The following is a 19,330-nucleotide window of genomic DNA, read 5'->3' as shown; positions in this document are numbered from 1 at the left end:
TTAAAATAGGACCCGTCTCATTTTTATTTATTTATCACACTCCTAGGCTCTTTGTCATATTAATGGATTAAGTGATAATGACTACATGAATGTTGTAATTTCTTTTGTTGTATTTCAGAATTCCTTTTCTGAAAGGTTTTTGGAGAAATGTTTTGGATGTATGTTGGATGCAAGTGATACATATTGTTATTCTATGCATCTGTGGTTAAAAACAGTCATGTTCTTTACCATTTCCAAAAATCTGAAGGACCATCTAACTTGGCTTCTGCTTCAGGGCATTTGTGATTTATATTAGCAAACAATCACATGGATGTCACATTCCCACTAAATATGAGTTTATTTGACAACATTAATGATTATTTCATATGTTTGGTAGAAATATGAATCTTGTATCCCCTGGCATTTGTACAATGGGATTCCACAGGATACTGGTCTTTCCTCAGTGCTATTTAATGCAAGCTGTTTAGTGTGGTCGTTAGGAGTTTTGAAACAAGGTGCCACCCATTCACTGATTATACACAGCTCTACTTCTCTATAACATCTGACTCAGAAGGGACAGATAAAGCATTGGATCAGTGTCTGGATGCTGTAATAAACATTCAGAAAGAAGTGTAACTAATACCTTCAAAATTAAAAAGCTTCATTGCCTAATTGAACACATCAACATTCTTGTAAACATTATGTTGGGAAGGACTTAATAAGGACTGAGTTTGATATTTTTTTGGGAAACCTTATACTGATCAAGCCCAGTCTCAGCTATTCTGGTGTAAACCACATTAGATGCAAAGTCCATTCAGAATCTGTGCTACTGCTGCTTAAGACAGGCAGAGCAAAACTTGTTTTTGTCTCACATGATCCTTTTTTCCCCTACTAAACTTATGTCAAATTTCCAGGTAACATGATCCAGATGACCATGGCTAGGCTCCATCCTAAGTCCTACATCTGTTGTCCAGCTATGGTCCCAGAACACCCCTTTTTGAGGCTTTATGTTGGTTTATGATTCGCCATGCTCAGCTCAGATTACCTGGTCCCAGCTCAGCCAGAATGGTAGGGATAAGCCAGTATTCTTCTGGCACAGCAGGTGATGGGTAGTCATGCTGGCATGGTTTAGTTGCATAAGGAACCTCTTGACTCAATCACAGGTTCTAACCCTAGTCATTCAAGTGGATCTTGCTGTAAGTTTGCTCATTAAACTGGCTACAATCTAGAATTTCTGGTGGGGAGATCAGTCACACAATACTTAGGTAGCCTGTAGAATTCATTGGATGTGGTGATGGCCACCAATTTAGAAGGTCTTAAAATGGAAATTAGAATTAATGCTGGAGAATGAGATTATCAATGACTGTCATGCTCAATACTCATCAATGGCTATCATTATGCTACATTTAGGTTTAAAGACACTATTCTGCTGAATTGTTTGTGTTAAATGTTTCAAATGTATTCATTGGCAATAGAGCCCAGGTTTCTTCAATAAAGAGGTTGAATTATGGCATATTTATTATAAATAGTATGTTTACCTTGATTCTTGTGTCTTATGTTGCTTTAACAGTAAGGAATATTATTTCTGTTTTGAATTCAAGGAAACTCAAGGAAATATTATATTATATTAAATACAGTAAAATATGTAAACATAAACACAAGCAAACAAGTCTTTTGATAAAGAGCTCCAGGCAATCCTGTTTCTTTGAAAAACCTATCATCCAGAATTCACAACACAATATAATACAATACAATATAAGCTATGATGATGGACTCTATTTTATAAAGCTTCAGAAGTTATCTTGACACATTGATAAATAGATGCCAATTTATTAAGGGATCACAATCAGAATAGATATAGAGGAGTAATATACTTTTTAATAACCAGATTAGTGGGGAGTCTCAGTAGGATAGGGCTATTGATTGATGACTTGCTTTTGAATTCACCAGATGTATTTAGTAGGGCTGTGCAACTGTTAAATTATTCTACAAGGTCACTGGCAACATATTGGAGGATGCCAGAGTGTATTATAATTCTAAGAATAGTCATTTGATAGTAGAGAGCAGAATATTGCTGGAAGAATACTGAAGCTAATTGGACTAGTTTATTTTTTCTAGCCAATTCATTTATTGTAAAGAACAATGAAAGGAGCAGAGCCTGAAAAATGAGAGTTTGTGTGTATTTAATTGAAAGCTGCTTTAGAAGCCAGTATTAAATAAATTGATTCATTTTAGAACAGGGTTCCTCAACTCTGTTGTGCAGACCACTAGTTGTCTGTGAGCTTCATTGAAGTACTCCAAAGTGTTTCTGAGAAGAATGCTTGTCATCTGAATTCTATGGCACTGAAAATGCAATATAATAGAATGGAAGATAAGAAATAAAAGGAATAAAAATACAATTAAAAACATACAGCATTTACCACAGCACATTACAATTGCTATAAGAGCATTTGGGGGGGGGGAGTTGTCTACCAAGACCTACACACATTTTCAAGTGTTTTATGGAGAATAAACTTTGAGAACAACTGTTTATAATAGGAAGTACCCCTTGAAATCAGATTAGTTCAGAATACTTATTGCTTGATCAGTGGAGGAGTGGAGCAGAATCAAAATAGTTTTGGAAAAAGAGAAGAAAAGATGGTGGCAAGCCAGAAAAAGACCATACTTCTTCCCTGGCCAAGATGGAGCCCCATGGGGAGGACACTCAATGGGCAGAGTTTTCCACTGCCTTCCAGCCAGTACCTGGCAATGAAACCAAACAACAAGCCCTTTGGGAAGGGGTGTGAGGGCTCTGACAGGGCCCTAGAATCCACCCTCCTTCTTCCCAATGCCTAGTAAGTGCTTACTAGGCTTTGAGAAGGAGTCCTCACATCTCCTTCCCATTTGAGGACTCTCCATGACCAAGTGAGAAGCTGTCATGGCTGAAGAGTTTTGCTGATCCTGGCATTTTTGTTGCACTTGGAGGCCACTGTTCAGGTTATTTGTTCAAGTTAGGTAGGAATTGTAAGTTAGCAGAAGCTTCCCTCCCCATATGGCTGGCCAACACTAGTTATTTGCAAAAACTGTTTGAATCTGCCTCCAGGAGGAAGCATCCCTTGCCTCTATGATCTACACTCCACTGACTAGAAGGACATTTCACAGTAAGTCCAACTTTGTTTTCTCACAGCTGAGTTACGTAAGCTAAATAATTCTTAAAAATGAGAGTGAAATGGTTAAAGCTCCTAAGCATGAAGTGAATGGCTTTTTTAAAAAAGAAAAGATTACATCTTCTGCCTCTTTTGGTGAATTAGAGAAAGGATTGTAAGTTAAGACATTGTAAATCTCCAAGGTACAACTCCATGATGCAAGCTATGGATCACCTTGGTGATTCACAGCTTTATGACCATTATTGGGAGCAGAGATGAAACACACTGCTGTTCAAAGCACATGCTTCTGCAAATAAAATTTAGTCTCAGGCATACATGCACTGCCATATTCAAAGAGAATCAACTTCAGATTGAGGTGAGCATTTTAATAAATTATGTCCAGAATGAAATAAAGGTCTGATCAAAATTTAATGATACTAAGAGTAGAGCCATTTAAAAAGAAATTGTTTTTGTTAGCCATGACTAATGACTGTCACATTGATTGCAATAGATCTGCACTAAGCATGTCTAAGTCTGGTTACAACACTACAAGTTCAAATTTTCACTTCTAACAATGGTATAACATGTCTGAAACTTTCGTATTAATCTGATAATATTTCATCACTATCACGATAATGCATTTCTCAAGTTATGACCACTTTGCTTTTTCTGATAGGGAAAAAATGTAAAATTTGTTTGCACACTCCTGTTGAAGAATGACAACAGCACTGAATTGTGTTTGTAACTTTCAGGAAAGGAAAATTACATACACACACACACACACACACACAAGCTTTACATTTAACGTACACAAGTCTGATTTAGGATTTATTTTTTGCATAAGAAGCATTAAATAAATTTGCTTATAAGCATGTACCCACATTAGGCATAAATTGAGATTTTCATTGTAACATTAAAAACAATATATGTTGTGAGTGAGAACCTCTGGTCCTCTCATCACTCCAGTCAGGATGGTCGATGATCAGGGCTGATGGCACTTGCAGTTCAAAAAATTATAAATGGTCATAGTTTCTCCACCCCTGATTTAGAGCACAATCCTTTGCAGGTTAACTCCTACACAAGCCTCTCTGTCTTCAATTCTGCTTACTACCAGGTAAATCTGCATAAGATTAGACCTTGGGCTGCAAACAAGTGCATGTTTACTTGGGAGTAACTCCCACTGAAGTCAAAGGGATTGGGTTATATCTAAGCACAGGTGTCGGCAAAGTTTTTGTGGCTTGGGTCAGTTCACGGTCCTACAGATGCTGTGGTGGGTCGGAGTGCAATTGTGAGAGTGCACGCACGCATGCATGCACAAACGCTATTTCCAGTGCTCCTTCCGGCATGGAGGAGGTGTGTGCAGCTTCCCATGTGGGAGCTAAACTGTCAAATTCCAGCTATGCCAGGACCATTCTGATGTGGCCAGAAATCTTTTTGATCTGGACCCCTTTCATTTTAATGGATGTTGCTTAAATGGATCTTCTCTTAAATGAAATGCAAATCTCTTGTCCTTCTTGGCCAGCAGTATCAATTGTCCTAGTTGCTGCCCATTGGTGGCCAAGAAGAGAATAGTCCAGCTATCACTCATCATGATACTGATCAAGTCCCTTAAGGCAACTCACTGAGCATAAAGAGCTGTTTTGAAGGATTTGATATTTAACCAGGTTTCTTGAGGGGTCTGATTATTTCAAAGTGAAACAGCAATACAATATCGGACTCCCAAATTCCTATCCTTTGCTAAAGATGGAAAGACCCTGACCACCCTCAGAATCAACCCTATGTTCATTCATGAATCCACCCAGCTTTCAACTATCAATGTCTTTTACAACAAGCCTGGCATAATAAATTGTATCTACTTGCCTCATGTAAGTCAGCTATGAATAAGCCATGGGAAATGAGTTTTACAAAAGTTTGTGGCTTGCACCCTAAACAATCATACCTCTTTCACTAACAAAAGAAGCATATAACATTTACAGTTAGAACGTAGCTATAGTTAGCAGTTAAGATGCTTACTGCAGTCAATAGACAACTAAAATTCCCAAGCTTTCTGAAATTACTCCATTTTATTTCTGAAGCTTTTACTGGTAATTCCATTTCGTTTCATGTTTTCAACATTATTTTATGATACATATTATGTTTCCTAGTCTATTTTTACATCACTCTGACTTTTTAAAAATTGTACAGCAGTTTATGCAGTATAAAGTAAACATAAAATAAATGAATCTGGTATATCCATAAGCACCAGATTATTTATTAATTAATTTGACCGGTATGGGACAAAATAAGAATTTCCCATAAACAATGATAACATACCAATGTTGGAGCATGTTTCACTTCTAGAGAAAGAGAATTCCAGTTGTTTGCTCAAAGGCACCACTGAAATAAAAACATGGCAGTAAGCCTCTTAATTTTTAACTTCAAAGTTGTTGCAGTTAAAACACCTTCACACAAAAAAGGGCTCATCCACACTTACCTTTGCTCCACATTTGTAGGCACAAGCCTGGCCTTTCCAGCTCCAACACTTTCCCCAAGAAAACCCACTCTTTGACACTGAATCAGAGCAAACAACATTCTATGGAAAACCCAAATTGAGGACAAGTTTTTCTGGGGAAAGCAGTGGGGCAAAAAAAGGGGGGGCTCACACACAGACTCAGACACATAGAACTGTGTAGATGAACCAAAATATAGCTTTAAATGACAAGAACTTTGAAGCTTTCAACATCTTTGCCTTGATTTCTTTATGAAAAGAACTGGGCCCATTCAACAGCAATGGGCTGAGATTGCTATTTAGTGATGGAGCACAAACTGGTATTTTCAGCAAAGCATGAGAAAGATTCTCGTCTAAATCTCTGGAGCACTGGTGCTAATCATTGCAGATGAGCTAGACAGAACCATGGTCTGAACTGTTATCAGATTTTTATTTTTTAACCCAATGCTTTCAAGGGTTAAAATGCTTTCATTTGTATCCATTTTAATCCAATTGTAACATTCAAAGCTACTGAGTCTTCCCCTTCCTTCTTCTCAACCACAACATGTGAGTACTGATAAACCATTCCAGACGTTATTAACACTTAGTGGCTTCATTGTTAGCATAGTAGCTGATATTTTGCTGCAGAGTGCAAAATTTGTGGTCTTCCACGTAATCTCATATAATGGGGATGAGCACTGGAGTGGATGAGAGCTGCTGTCAACAATATCCAGAGTGGAGTAGGTTGCACACACTTCTGTGGTATTTTGCTGTATGATATCATACAACCTATGCTCTCTCTTAAAGTTTGTTGGGGTTTTTCCTTTTTCTTTTTTCTTTTTTTGGTAGCTCAAATAATAACTTACATTCCATAATATTATGTCACCTGTTTTACTTAAAATTGTTAAATTATGCTTGATATTTCTAAGGGCAATAAAAATGACAATTGAACTTCAATATGCACATTATGATTTTATAATCATGAACAAATGCTTCCCCTTTGCAGAATCTCCATCTTAAACAAGTTTACCGTTCACTCCGCAGAATATCAGAAAGAAAGTAAATGAACAACCAAACTACTGCAACAGAGTTCCTTCTTATGGCATTTTCTGATGATCGTGATGTGCAGGTTTTGCATTCTGTGGTGTTTCTCTTCATTTACTTAACAGCCTTAGTGGGGAATTTTCTCATCGTGACTACTGTGGCCTTAGACCACCACCTACACAGCCCCATGTATTTCTTTTTGACAAGCTTGTCATTTTTAGATGTTTGCTATATCTCTACCACTGTACCCAAATCCATAGCCATTTCACTGACAAACAACAAACTGATTTCTTTCGCTGGATGTGTCACACAGGTCTTCTTAGTGATCACATTTGCTGGAACTGAGATTGCCTTGCTCACAGTCATGGCTTACGACCGCTACATAGCAATCTGCTACCCACTTCAATATCGTCTAATCATGAACTGGGAGGCCTGCATCCAAATGGCAGCTGCTTCCTGGCTGAGCAGCATGGTTAATGCAATATTGGAAACCACGGTCACATTTAGATTAAGCTTCTGCCACTCAAATATTATTGGGCAGTTTTTCTGTGATTTGCCTCAGTTACAAAAGATTTCTTGCAGCGATACTAAAGTTAGTGAAATTTTGCCATTTGTCATTGGGCTCATTGTGGCCTCCTTTTGTATTGTGTTCATCTTTGTTTCTTATGGCTTCATCTTCTCAGTTGTGCTGAGGATTCCATCAGCTCAAGGCAGGTATAAAGCTTTCTCTACCTGCACTCCCCACCTGACAGTCTTTTCTTTATTTATAATCACAGCTGTGTTTTCGACCTTGAGACCTAAATCACTTTCGTCCCCTGCTGTGGACTTGGTTTCTGCTGTATTGTATACAGTGTTGCCACCGGTTCTGAATCCCATCATTTACAGCTTCAGAAACAAGGACATACAGAACGCAGTGTGGCTAATACCTAAAAAAATTAAAAGTCTCATTGCGTAACGGAACACAGGCACATTTTTGTAAACAATACATCTGGAAAGGCCAAATGAAAAACTGAGTTTGTACTTTAAGGGGAAAACATCCTAAGCATAAGAAAGTGAAATAAAGCAAACCCAACATATGCTAAGTCAGCATAAAGTACGTCAGATCCAAATGCTGTTCAGGAGCACAGCTAATGCTGGTTTAGATGACATAAGCCTAGCAGAGGGAAAATAGGCCATTAAAATAGTGTTTGAGTCACAGCATCATTTTTGCTGGCTTAGCTTATGTTGGACTATCAGGTCACGTGACTGAGCTGACCATACTTACATTCCAACCAAAGTCCTTTATCTCTAGTCTGCAACCCCCATCCTAATAATAATAATAATAATAATAATAATAATAATAATAATAATAATTTATTTATACATTGCCCATCTGGCTGGGTTTCCCCAGCCACTCGTTTTGGGTACTTACACCAGCTTAAGATACACAGGGCTTGGCTCAGGCTGTTAGGTTTAGCCTGGATTAGCCGGGATGGAGGACACAACCAGCATATCTGTGGATCAGCAGAGGATAGGAAATTATGATGTAATAACATAGATGCACAAAGAGCCTCCTGGCTCATTTGGAGATCTGTAGGATCCTAACCTGACTCATGCAGGTGGATGTTGCTATAAGAGTGCTCCCTAAAAGGATGCATACCAGAACTCCTTCTGGACCACACAGTATATAGTTAACCTATGGAATGAATGTGCACTAAATATGGTGAAAGAAACAACTTACATTTCTTTAAAAAGTTTTAAAGGCAGTATGCCACTGAATTGGAGAAGGCAGTAGGTATTTCTATAATCCTAGTTCAAGTAGCAGAAATTCTTTTTGGATACATTTGTGGGCTTTCCCCCTCTGTTTCCCCCCCAGTCTGCAGGGATACTATGATATGCATCCTTGGTATATGTTGAGCTTTCTTCAACTCAAACAACATGGCAGAAGGAAACAGAAGTCGTTTATAAGCATTGGTCCCATATTTGAATATAGGTGATTTTCCAAATTATTGCAAATGATATTAATCGTTCAATGAAGCATAATGCAACTGACATTGCAGGTGTTCATAGAAATCTCCTGAATAACATTGAGAATATTTCCTGTACTGTGTTGACTTCGTCCTTCTCATTCATACCACTGTGTCAAATTTGTACTTTTCTGGTTCCTTGATTTTTCTACTCTTGTTTTTTTCTTTCACTTATGACAAGGCACAACATTTTTTTCTTATGAATTGTTTGTATTAAATACTGCAAATATTAAATATTAATTGGCAATGTAACCACCAGGTTTCATCAATAAATAGGCTGAATGATAACATATTTATTATTTGCAGTTTATTTATCAAGTCCCTTCTATTTTATTTTTTTGTTTGAATAGCCAGGGTCTTTTTTCTGTTTTGATTTGCTTTAGCAAACCTGGGTTTGTCACTCAGTGAACGCTTGACATGGAGCTTGAGACAATCTCAGGTCTGTGAAAAGTCTACCATCTATTACACCAAAGAATGATTCAACATAAGATATCATGATGACCACTATCTTGTTGTCGTTTAGTCATTTAGTTGTGTCTGACTCTCGTGACCCCACAGACCAGAGCACGCCAGGCACTCCTGTCTTGCCTTCCGCAGTTTGGTGAAATTCATGAGCTTCGAGAACACTATTCAGTATGGACTAAGGCTTGTATTGAGACCTATCACTTGTCCACACTTCACCTGTCCCGTGCCTAGGAAGCATGAGTTCAAGTGGTTTTCCACTTGTCCTTTGCTTTCTAAGCATGGGCCTGTGCAGTTTTCTGTTTGCCTTGCCACTTTCCATGTGAAAACCTGTTCCTTGATACTAAAACAGATAAAATGTCAATCTATGGAAAACCCAAATAATGTTTGCTCTGATTCAGCAGTAAAGCTCGTGTTTTCTCAGGGAAAAGCAGTGGGACAAGTGAAAGACTGGGGGGGGGGGAGGGGAGGAGAGGCATCCATTAATAATTCTCATATAATTGAAAGGGTAGCAGTGGGAAGCAGTGGGAGAGTTTTCTAGCAGTGGCGTCACTCAGACCCCATCCTTTGCAGAGTTTGTGTCAGGAATGAGCCAGCTCCTAGTGAAACTCCACAGCCTGCTGCAGAACAGAGAGAGTTAGATCTGCAGCAGGATGAACAGTGCCCAGTGCAACTCCCACAGGCATTGGAATGCCGGTTGCCAAGGGAACAACAGAGAGTGAGCCAGAACACAGCCAAAGCTCTCTGGAAGATCAATTAGCACAAACAGGCAAGGAGATAGTTTGTCGGAACGGGAAGAGGTTGGAGCTAAGACAATTAGTCCAAAAAGCTGTTGAATGGGAGGGTTGTTAGACAGGAAGCAAAACAAGAGACGTGAGAGTCGTAAGTTCAATATCTTCTGTAGATCCCAGAAGGACTCTTTAGAAGGGTCATCTTGAGTAATGATGCCGGAGGCTTTGTTAGAGCTGTCCGGAGCTATCTGTTGATATATTTTTTTGCAATAAATCCTCCTTTCTAATTAGCTGTGCTTACTGTGTTGTCAAGCTGGGAACCTGGACTCCTGACAGTTTGTTATCTCCCCTATAATTAACAGTCACTAATCATTATCATTACTTCTCATCTCCTGTGGCTTTCCAGAAGAAAAATCGATAAGAAAGCCTATAAAAACTCCTATACCATTGATATCTCGGAGTTGTGCTCCGGGCTCTCTAAGTTGTGTTTTTTTGTTTTTTGTTTTTTGTTTTTTTGTTTTTGGACTGAGAACAGGGTGTCTGTCTGTCTTTTTTATGTTATAGTTGAGACATGACAATTCAAGTACTAGTATTCTGCTGCCAATGGGGGGAGAAATTATCTTCAGGAAGCCTATTGACAGAATAAGTCATCATAAACTGTAGCCTCTTCCATGTAACAAGCTGCTGCTACAGAAGGACACAGGAGAGTTTGTGTCTAGAGACCAGCCTTGCTGTCAAAATGGTGAGACCAGTGGTGTTGCTGCTTCTGCTATCTCACATGATATTCAATGTTGATACCATGAAGTGCCATATGAACGATCCTCTCCATATTCCACATGAGTGGTATCAACCAGGTAGCCTTCTCATTGGTGGAATTGCTTCTCAGATAATTTACATTTCTTCAGATGTTCTCTTCAGCAAACACCCTTCCCAGGATGAGTTTGATGTTCAAGTGTGAGTAATGGAAGAAATAGACTTCTCAAACAATGTATGTAGGGGGTGAATTGCAGCAAATGAGTTTAGAGGGACAGGGAATGCACACAACCTCCTTTCCTGACCACCATGTATATTATGAAAAGGTCCAATGTGGGCCTGTTAGCATGTTTGTCTGATATATTTGAAAGCCTCTTTGGGATCAAGATCCCTTACTTTTCAGGAAAACACACTTGCAAGCCCCCTTCAGATCATCATGCTAAATATATAAATGTCAGTGCTGAAGTGGTTGCACGCCCAGCCTCCTTTGGAGAAGGGACACCTCATTCACACAGCAACATACTTTTGTGCTTATGTGTCTAGCCTGAATGGCCAAAGAGGGCTCCTAGCTTTCTCAATCACTGACTTTTTAATTCTTCTGTCGCCCTCACTTCTTCACAGTATATCCACATTTCCTCCTCCTTGATGAAAAATTCTTCCTGTCTTGGAATCAGAGGGTAATGCTTTCTTTACATACACCACATTTGCATATAGCCAGGTATAGTATTTATCTAAAAAGAATCTCAGAAATTAAAGCCTAAATAAATAAGTAAGCAGAAAGCCTCATGTTCGAAAATGTTGCCTGCAAGGATATGCGGACATGAGGAAAATCAGACATGAAGATAGCAAAGCTGATGGAATAAGTTATATAGAAAGTAGTGAACTTAGATTTCAAAAGGAAATAAACTAAGCACTTGTCCACACCAGAACAAAATGGATATTTCATTCCATTAAATGTCCATGTCTGTGTGTTTATCTCAAACTTTTTGCACTTTGCAAGGATTTTAAAGGCCCACAGTAAAAGAGGGAAAGGTCTGGGACAACACTCAGATGTAGAGGTCATCATATGGATTCCCTTATATTAATAGGGAGACAGACTGGTGCAAATCCAGATTTTTCTCCACTTTGGACAAGCCTGAAAAAGATGTTTGGAAACACTGAGTGTCAGATCAGGAGACTAGCTTATGTAGAAAAAGATGAGAAAGATTTTGTTTGTTTTTCCTTCTCCCTTAAATGGCCCTTGCTAGGAATGACAGTATGGTATAATTTACTTCAGAAAAGCTCTGCAGAGTAGTATATTTTAATGCATTTTCTAGAGTACAAACTAATAGAGGGCACAGTATTCATGGTAGTCGTTAAAAGCAGCAAGTCAATAGAAGGCCAAATAATCACCATACAGTGGTACCTAGGGTTAAGTACTTAATTCGTTCTGGAGGTCCATTCTCAACCTGAAACTGTTCTTAACCTGAAGCACCACTTTATCCAATGGGGCCTCCTGCTGCCGCCACGCCGCTGGAGCACAATTTCTGTTCTCATCCTGAAGCAAAGTTCTTAACCCAAGGTACTATTTCTGGGTTAGTGGAGTCTGTAACCTGAAGCGTCTGTAACCTGAAGTGTATGTAACCCGAGGTACAACTGTATATATATTTGGCTGTGTAGAGGAGAGCTCTCTCAGGGCATTTCCATGGTGGGTGGATTGGAAATAGCTCACTGATGATGCACATTGTTTACATAGAAAAGGTCTCTGGTACAATCCTAGGCAATTCCAGCTGAAAGCTTATCAGGTAACAAAGCTCACAGAAATCATTGTCTAACACCTTGGAGGATCACCTCTAGGTAGAGAAGGCAAACCAAAGCTCTGATTCATATAAGAAAGCACCAAACATTCATTGCAACTAAATAATTCAATGCAGTTTTTTAGTTGTACTTCACCAATTCTCTCAGTGTTGCACTGCTCTATCATCCATCTTGTTATCATTTGATCTTTCTTCCTCTGATCACCATTCTGGTTTTTCTCTGAAGTTTACTCCCCTCTAACAAATTTATGACATTTGTGTGTATAGACTTGTCTTAATGAAATGTAGTGTGGGCCATCGCAGTGCGAAAGTGATTCATATGAATTGTAGAATCCTCTTGTGAAAGAGAATGTAACTCCATTTGCAGAGTGGTGGGAAAGTTATACCAGCACATCCTAGCCTTGGCGTTTGCTGTGAATGAGATCAATGAGGATCCAAAGATCTTGCATAATATCACGCTTGGTTTCCACATCTATGACAGCTATTACAGCCTGATGATGACCTATCGTACCACTCTGGACCTGCTTTTCAATTTGCGTAGATTTCCCCCCAACTACAGGTGTGACTTGCCAAAAAACCTGATGGCTGTCATTGGTGGCCTTGGCTCAGACATCTCCTTTCACATATCAGACATATTAGGTCTCTACAAGATTCCACAGGTAGGATTTGTGCATGGAGATTGGGGGACTTTAAAAGACCATACAAAAATAGAGGCATGGTTCACAGAAAAACAAAATATTGTGTGATGATTATAGAACATATCCTGATGAGGCATGTCTTCAGACAGACTAGGAAAACAGGTGCCATGGAATAGAATCTGACATCTTGGAAGTCTTCCTTCTCCCCCCCCCCCAAAAAAAATTGTACCCCACAGTCTGCTTTTATGCTATTGCAATAGCTGCTGTTATTTCAAGTTGCTTTATTTTACAGTGATAGTGCATTGTTTTCATGGAAATTCTTTTACATTCAAAGCAGTCCCATGCACATCTCTATTAATGCATGGCTCGTGATGGGGGAGAAAATTTGTTGATTTGTATTTAACAGCAAACTTACCTAATCTGCACTTTCTGAAACCATATGCAAACTGAAACACAGTCATCTTTTGAAATTTGCACGTCTGCAAGTTTTGCAATGCAGTTCTTCAGCAAAGTAATGTGTTCAAATATGCCTATGCTAGAGCAAAGTGCACACATACAAATGCATATATTACTGAAAGTTGCTTACAAAAATGATTAATTAAAGGGAATTTGCTTTTTAAAAAATTGGCTATATTAGGCAACATTGCATACAAAAATGTGTATATTAGAGAAGTCACTAAATTGCTGATGAATTTTCATGCGGACTATTTTTTAAAAAAATCTGGTGTGGAAATGTGAAGAACTGATATTAAAAGTGGAAAAATTAGAAACTGAAACTGACAGGTTTTCCATCACAAAGGCACCACTGAAATAAGAACATTTTAATTTTTTTATAGCTGACATATGGCTCCTTCGCCCCAGGGAAAAGTGATACAATGCAACTATCTTCCTTTTACCGCATGATTCCAAATGAATCTCATCAGTACCTGGGGATTCTCCGATTACTTCAGCATTTTGGATGGATGTGGGTTGGGCTATTTGCTGTGGATGATGATAGTGGAGAACAGTTCTTGCAGGTGTTGGAACCAATGCTTTCTCAGAATGGCATCTGTTCAGCCTTTGCAGAAAGAATTCCAAAGCAAGCATCTTGGCATACAAGAAACCAAATGAACACTATGGCCTTCAATATTAACCAACATTTGACAAATAGCACAGCTAATACATTGATTGTCTATGGAGAAACTATGATCATTTCATGGTTAATTCTTATAACAGATCTTGTATATGAAGAAAATATGATGTCTTGGAGAAAGCTGTGGATCATGACAGCCCAGATCGATGTTGCATTAACAAGCATTCAAGCCCAAGCAAATTTGCAAGCGTTCCAAGGTGCTATTTTGTTCACAGCGCACTCACACAAGCTTCCAAGCTTTAAGGAATTTCTTCAGAATATAAAACTTTGCAGGACACAAGAAAACAGCTTTTTCAAGGACTTCTGTGAGCAAATATTTGGCTGCTCATTTCCAAATTCCCAGGATCTGATGGAGGATAGTAGTGAATGTACTGGGGAGGAGAGGCTAGAAAGTCTTCCTGGATCTCTGTTTGAAATAGCTGTGACTGGCCACAGCTACAGCATCTATAATGCTGTTTATGCTGTGATGCATTCTTTCCATGCAATGTATTCATCAAGATCCATTCACAGAATAAAAGGAAAGAAGAGAAGTCTTCAAGATTTTGGGGCTTGGGAGGTAGCATTTCTACAATTAATTTACTGCTGGTTGCATTCAGTGATAATCCTATGCAGAGTAGACCCATTCAAATTAATAGACATGACTAGTTTAACGGTAAAGGTAAAGGGACCCCTGACAGTTAAGTCCAGTAACAGACGACTCTGGGGTTGCGGTGCTCATCCCGCTTTACTGGCCGAGAGAGCCAGCGTTTGTCCGCAGTTTTTCCAGGTCATGTGGCCAGCATGACTAAGCCACTACTGGCACAACAGAACACAGAAACCAGAGCAGCGCACGGAAACACTGTTTACCTTCCCGCTGGAGCAGTTCCTATTTATCTACTTGCACTTTTGGGCATGCTTTTAACTGCTAGGTTGGCAGGAGCTGGGACTGAGCAACGGGAGCTCACCCCATCACAGGGATTCGAACTGCCGACCTGACCGGCAAGCCCAAGAAACTCAGTGGTTTAGACCTCCTCTCACCTTACTCTTCCTCTTTTCCACCTGGGTAAGCAGCAGCAGCACTTGCAAACCATGCCACCCAACCTCTACCACCCCGATGACCTTTACTTGAAACTTAGCACCACTTGGGGAGAAAGAGTATATAAGTTCAAGTAATAAGTGTACATTTCCCATCTTCCGCTATTGCAGAACAGCTGTTGCTGTTGTTTAGGCTGCACTTACATAAAACTTCAAACAACTGTAATCAATGAAAACATTGTAAAACCCAGCATGCTCTCCCAAATGCTATATTATTTTGCTGAAGCCTGAGCTGAATCACAGGGAGCAGCTAAGAAAGCGAAATAATGGAAGCAACCAAGAACCTTAGAAAAAAAATGTATCTACTATGGTATGTATTGAGTTGGGACAGTGGTCCTACACTAGGATTTGAAATGGGGGCAGTGGTTTTACTGCAGTGCTACCATATATTTCAATCCAGTCCATTTTATTTTTATGAATGTGTTCCACACAGCTAACACAAATAATACATGATAAAACAAGTCATTATTTTATCAGTAACTGTTCTTAATTAATATATATTCTTGGTTCCTGTTTTGTTTGTAACATAGGCAACCATCCAGTTCTGTAGTCCTATTGTTTCTCAATCAGCTGTTTATATAATGAAAATTTTCATTGAATCTTGCTTTTTGTATGATATGTATTGACACTGACTCATAAATGATTGCAGTGAGGATGCATTTTGTTGTTTTCCTGGAGTGGTGCTTCTTGGAATGCATTATGTCACAATCCGATATGCATCTACTCTGAAGTCAGTCCCATTCAGTTCAATGGTTAATAGTCCCAGGTAACTGTCCATAAGAGTGCAGTCTTAATGTAAGAAATGAGCATGTTACAAAGTGTGTTTACATTGTTTACCAAGATGTTATAAAGGTGCATTACCTTTTCCAGAAACAAATATTATAAAATTATTTAATTAGTTGAAGTGTGACTTCCTACAAGGTTGCAGAAATTTCTGAAATTTTATGTTGTCCCCTAAAATGGCTGCAATTGTCAATGAAGGTTAACATTCACCAAACTGCAGATGTCCATCACACCATTGCATTTGTCAACACAATTCACCAACAGCAAAGCTTTCCCCTTAAACTGAATGGAAGTGGTTGGTCATAGAATGTTTCTACAGATATGCTCTAATATTTCTACAGAGATAATGTGTGCACTCTAGCTAGTGAATTGAACACATTATTATTATATTACTGTTTATAACACCCTTTATCAAAAGATCTCAGGACCAGGGATAGCACTAAGAACACATTTTACGGAGCATCAGTAATAAAAACATAATAAAAAGCATAATGAAGGGATGCGGGTGGCACTGTAGTGTAAACCACTGGGCCTAGGGTTTGCCGAACTGAAGGTTGGCAGTTTGAATCCCTGCGACGGGGTGAGCTCTCTTTGTTCGGTCCCAGCTCCTGCCAACTTAGCAGTTTGTAAGCACGCCAAAGTGCAAGTAGATAAATAGGTACTGCTCCGGCAGAAAGGAAAATGGCGTTTCCATGCATTGCTCTGGTTTTTCCAGAAGCAGCTTAGTCATGCTGGCCACATGACCCAGAAAAACTGTCTACACACAAACATTGGCTCCCTCGGCCAGTAAAGCAAGATGAGCGCTGTAACCCCAGAGTTGTTCGCGACTGGACTTTACTGTCAGGGGTCCTTTACCTTTACATTTTAAAAAAAGCATAATAACAGGCAGCATAATACTAAAATAATCATTTCAACACATGACTGAATAGAGTTAATGATTTCAAATTTATATCTAAGCACTGAACCAAGCAGCTGTTAATTGCAGGTATGGAAGGGAATGGTTTTCATTAGGACTGCAACACACAGGAAAGAGAGGGTTAATGTCTTTCATCAAAGGTCAAGGTCCTGATAAAAATTACTCCCTCCAATTTGCCATTAGACCTGGAAGGAATGTTTCCATTGGCATATATGAGAATGTTCCTTTATAAGCCAAAAGCAACTTGGGGAAGGGAAACACTGGGGATGGGTAGTTAAAACTCCCCTCCCCAAATGTAGCAGACCTCACATTTGCCATGCTACTAATTAAACACACAAACACACACACACACACACTGATTCCTAATACATATTTAGCATCACAACTAGTTTGGCCCTAAGTGTCATGTTCTGTTCTTCAAAATAAGTGTCAGTGGTGATGCTCCAACTTTTGCCCTATGGTTACTTTTTTTTAGTGGGAGAAATAGAGTTTGAGAACTGCATGAAAAAATAAAATAAGTGCACATTTTGAACAACAGCTTTATTTAATTCCAGACTTTGGTTTGAAAAGTGTGACCTGGGTAGTTTCTTAGTAAAAAAAATGTTTTTTAAATCTCCATCTGTAATTGTGATGAAGTGAAGAGTGTTGACATGCATTATTATTATTATTATTTAGAGAAATTTGATTGGATAAATTATGTTAGTTTCACTTTGGTCCTATTGATACCAATGTGAAAAATCAGGGTGCCACTTAAATCCACACACAGAGAAGAAAACTAAATAATATATTATTGGAAGTGGTCCTTAGTCTTAACAAATTAGACAAAGCAGCCTTGATCTCTTTGTTTCTCATGCTGTAAATCAGTGGGTTCAGCAAAGGTGGGACCATGGAATATATCACTGTAAAAATTAAGTCTAAATGTGTTGCTGTATTAGTCATGGGACTCAAATAGGAAAACAAGCCTGTGACCATAAATGTGGAGAATACCATGAGATGTGGAAGGCAGGTAGAGAAGGCCTTTTGTCTTCCCTGTGCAGATGGCATCCTTAACACCGCACTAAAAATCTGTACATATGTCACAAGAACAAATATAAAGCAGCCTAACCCAATGAGAGAAAACAAGAGCAGAACTCCAGTTTCAATCTGATTTTTCTTAGAACAGGAAAGCTTTACTAACTGTGGGATTTCACAGAAAAACTGATTGACAACATTGGAGCAGAAAGGAGTTGCAAAAGTGCTGACAGTGTGCAAACCTGCATAAAGAAACCCAGTGATCCATACAGTAAGGATCATTTCAGTGCAGGCTCTCCTGTTCATCACCACCTGGTATTGCAGTGGATTACAGATAGCAACATACCGATCATAGGCCATGACTATGAGGAGGAAAAAATCAGTAGATAAGAAGAAGGTGAAGAATAGGGCTTGACCAACACATCCGGAATAAGAAATGTGAGTAGTATTCATGAGTGAATTGGCCATGGATTGGGGGATAATGACCGAAACCTGGCCCAGGTCCTGCATGGCCAAGTTCATCAGGAAGATATACATTGGGGTGTGCAGGTGGTGGTCAAAGGCTACTGCAGAGATTATTAAAAGATTCCCTGTTACAGTTGCCAAATACAATACCAGGAACAGGATGCTGTGTAGACTTTGTAATTTTTGAACTTTTGAGAATTCCAGAAGCAGAAACTCTGAAACAGTAGTTTGGTTAGCGATGGCTTGATCCTTGCTAACATCCATGCTATCTGTAAAAAGAATCAGAAGTGGTATCTCTTAATTGCAACAGAATATTGTAATAATACAATGCTGCCTAAGAAGTGCTATAAGAGACAAATAAAACAGAGCTAGAAATAGGTGTGCCTAATCATTGAGGCTAACTGAACCTTCATGTCCAAGCTATAGACCTCCTCCTTCCAGAACAAGCCATTCCCCAATCTCCTAGACTCTGCAAACTCAGAGCACATATCACCTCTGTCTTTTCAAGATTCAGCTTCTATTTATTAGCCCACATCCAGCCCATCATTGTCTCCAAGAAGCAGTATAGAGCCTGAACCACATCTCCTGTTTTAGATGGAACAAAGTGATAAACCCAAGTGTCATCCACATACTAATGGCACAAAATTTCCTAATTATGGCTCCCAGCAGAGGCATTTGTGTCCAATAAGGTCATAATGAGATTTTCTTCACTTACATTTGATCTACCTTGCAACTACCTACCTATACCTCTGCTCAAATGTAAACCAAGGAGCTACAATAATTCTGCCCGTTGGAAAAGGCCTTTGTTATTTCTCGGTTCCATAGATCAACTATGGCTTTGGAAGGAGCAGCTATCGTTCCCATAAGCCTTCAGAAATTCACCAGAAACCACTACTCTTGGGGGTGCACATTTTAATAGCCTCCCCCCCTATCCAAGGGGAAGAGCTA

General features: G+C 39.1%; 2 protein-coding genes across 2 annotated transcripts; one reads left to right on the top strand and one right to left on the bottom strand.

Annotated features, from left to right (window-relative positions):
- Positions 1-6,634: 6,634 nt before the first annotated feature.
- On the top strand, positions 6,635-7,570 carry LOC114583022 (olfactory receptor 14A16-like). The gene has a single exon (XM_028704367.2). It carries the CDS (start codon positions 6,635-6,637, stop codon positions 7,568-7,570), a length of 936 nt encoding a protein of 311 aa, XP_028560200.2.
- Positions 7,571-17,656: 10,086 nt separating this feature from the next.
- Positions 17,657-18,646, bottom strand: LOC114583024 (olfactory receptor 14I1-like). Its single transcript, XM_028704369.2, has one exon. The coding sequence runs from the start codon at positions 18,644-18,646 to the stop codon at positions 17,657-17,659; it is 990 nt and encodes a 329-aa protein (XP_028560202.2).
- Between the last annotated feature and the right edge of the window lie 684 nt (positions 18,647-19,330).

The sequence above is a fragment of the Podarcis muralis genome, chromosome 13 (assembly GCF_964188315.1).
Source record: "Podarcis muralis chromosome 13, rPodMur119.hap1.1, whole genome shotgun sequence".
In the NCBI taxonomy this organism is placed as follows: domain Eukaryota; kingdom Metazoa; phylum Chordata; class Lepidosauria; order Squamata; family Lacertidae; genus Podarcis; species Podarcis muralis.
The sequence above is the reverse complement of the archived record's forward strand: the minus strand, read 5'-3'. Positions and strand labels throughout refer to the sequence as shown.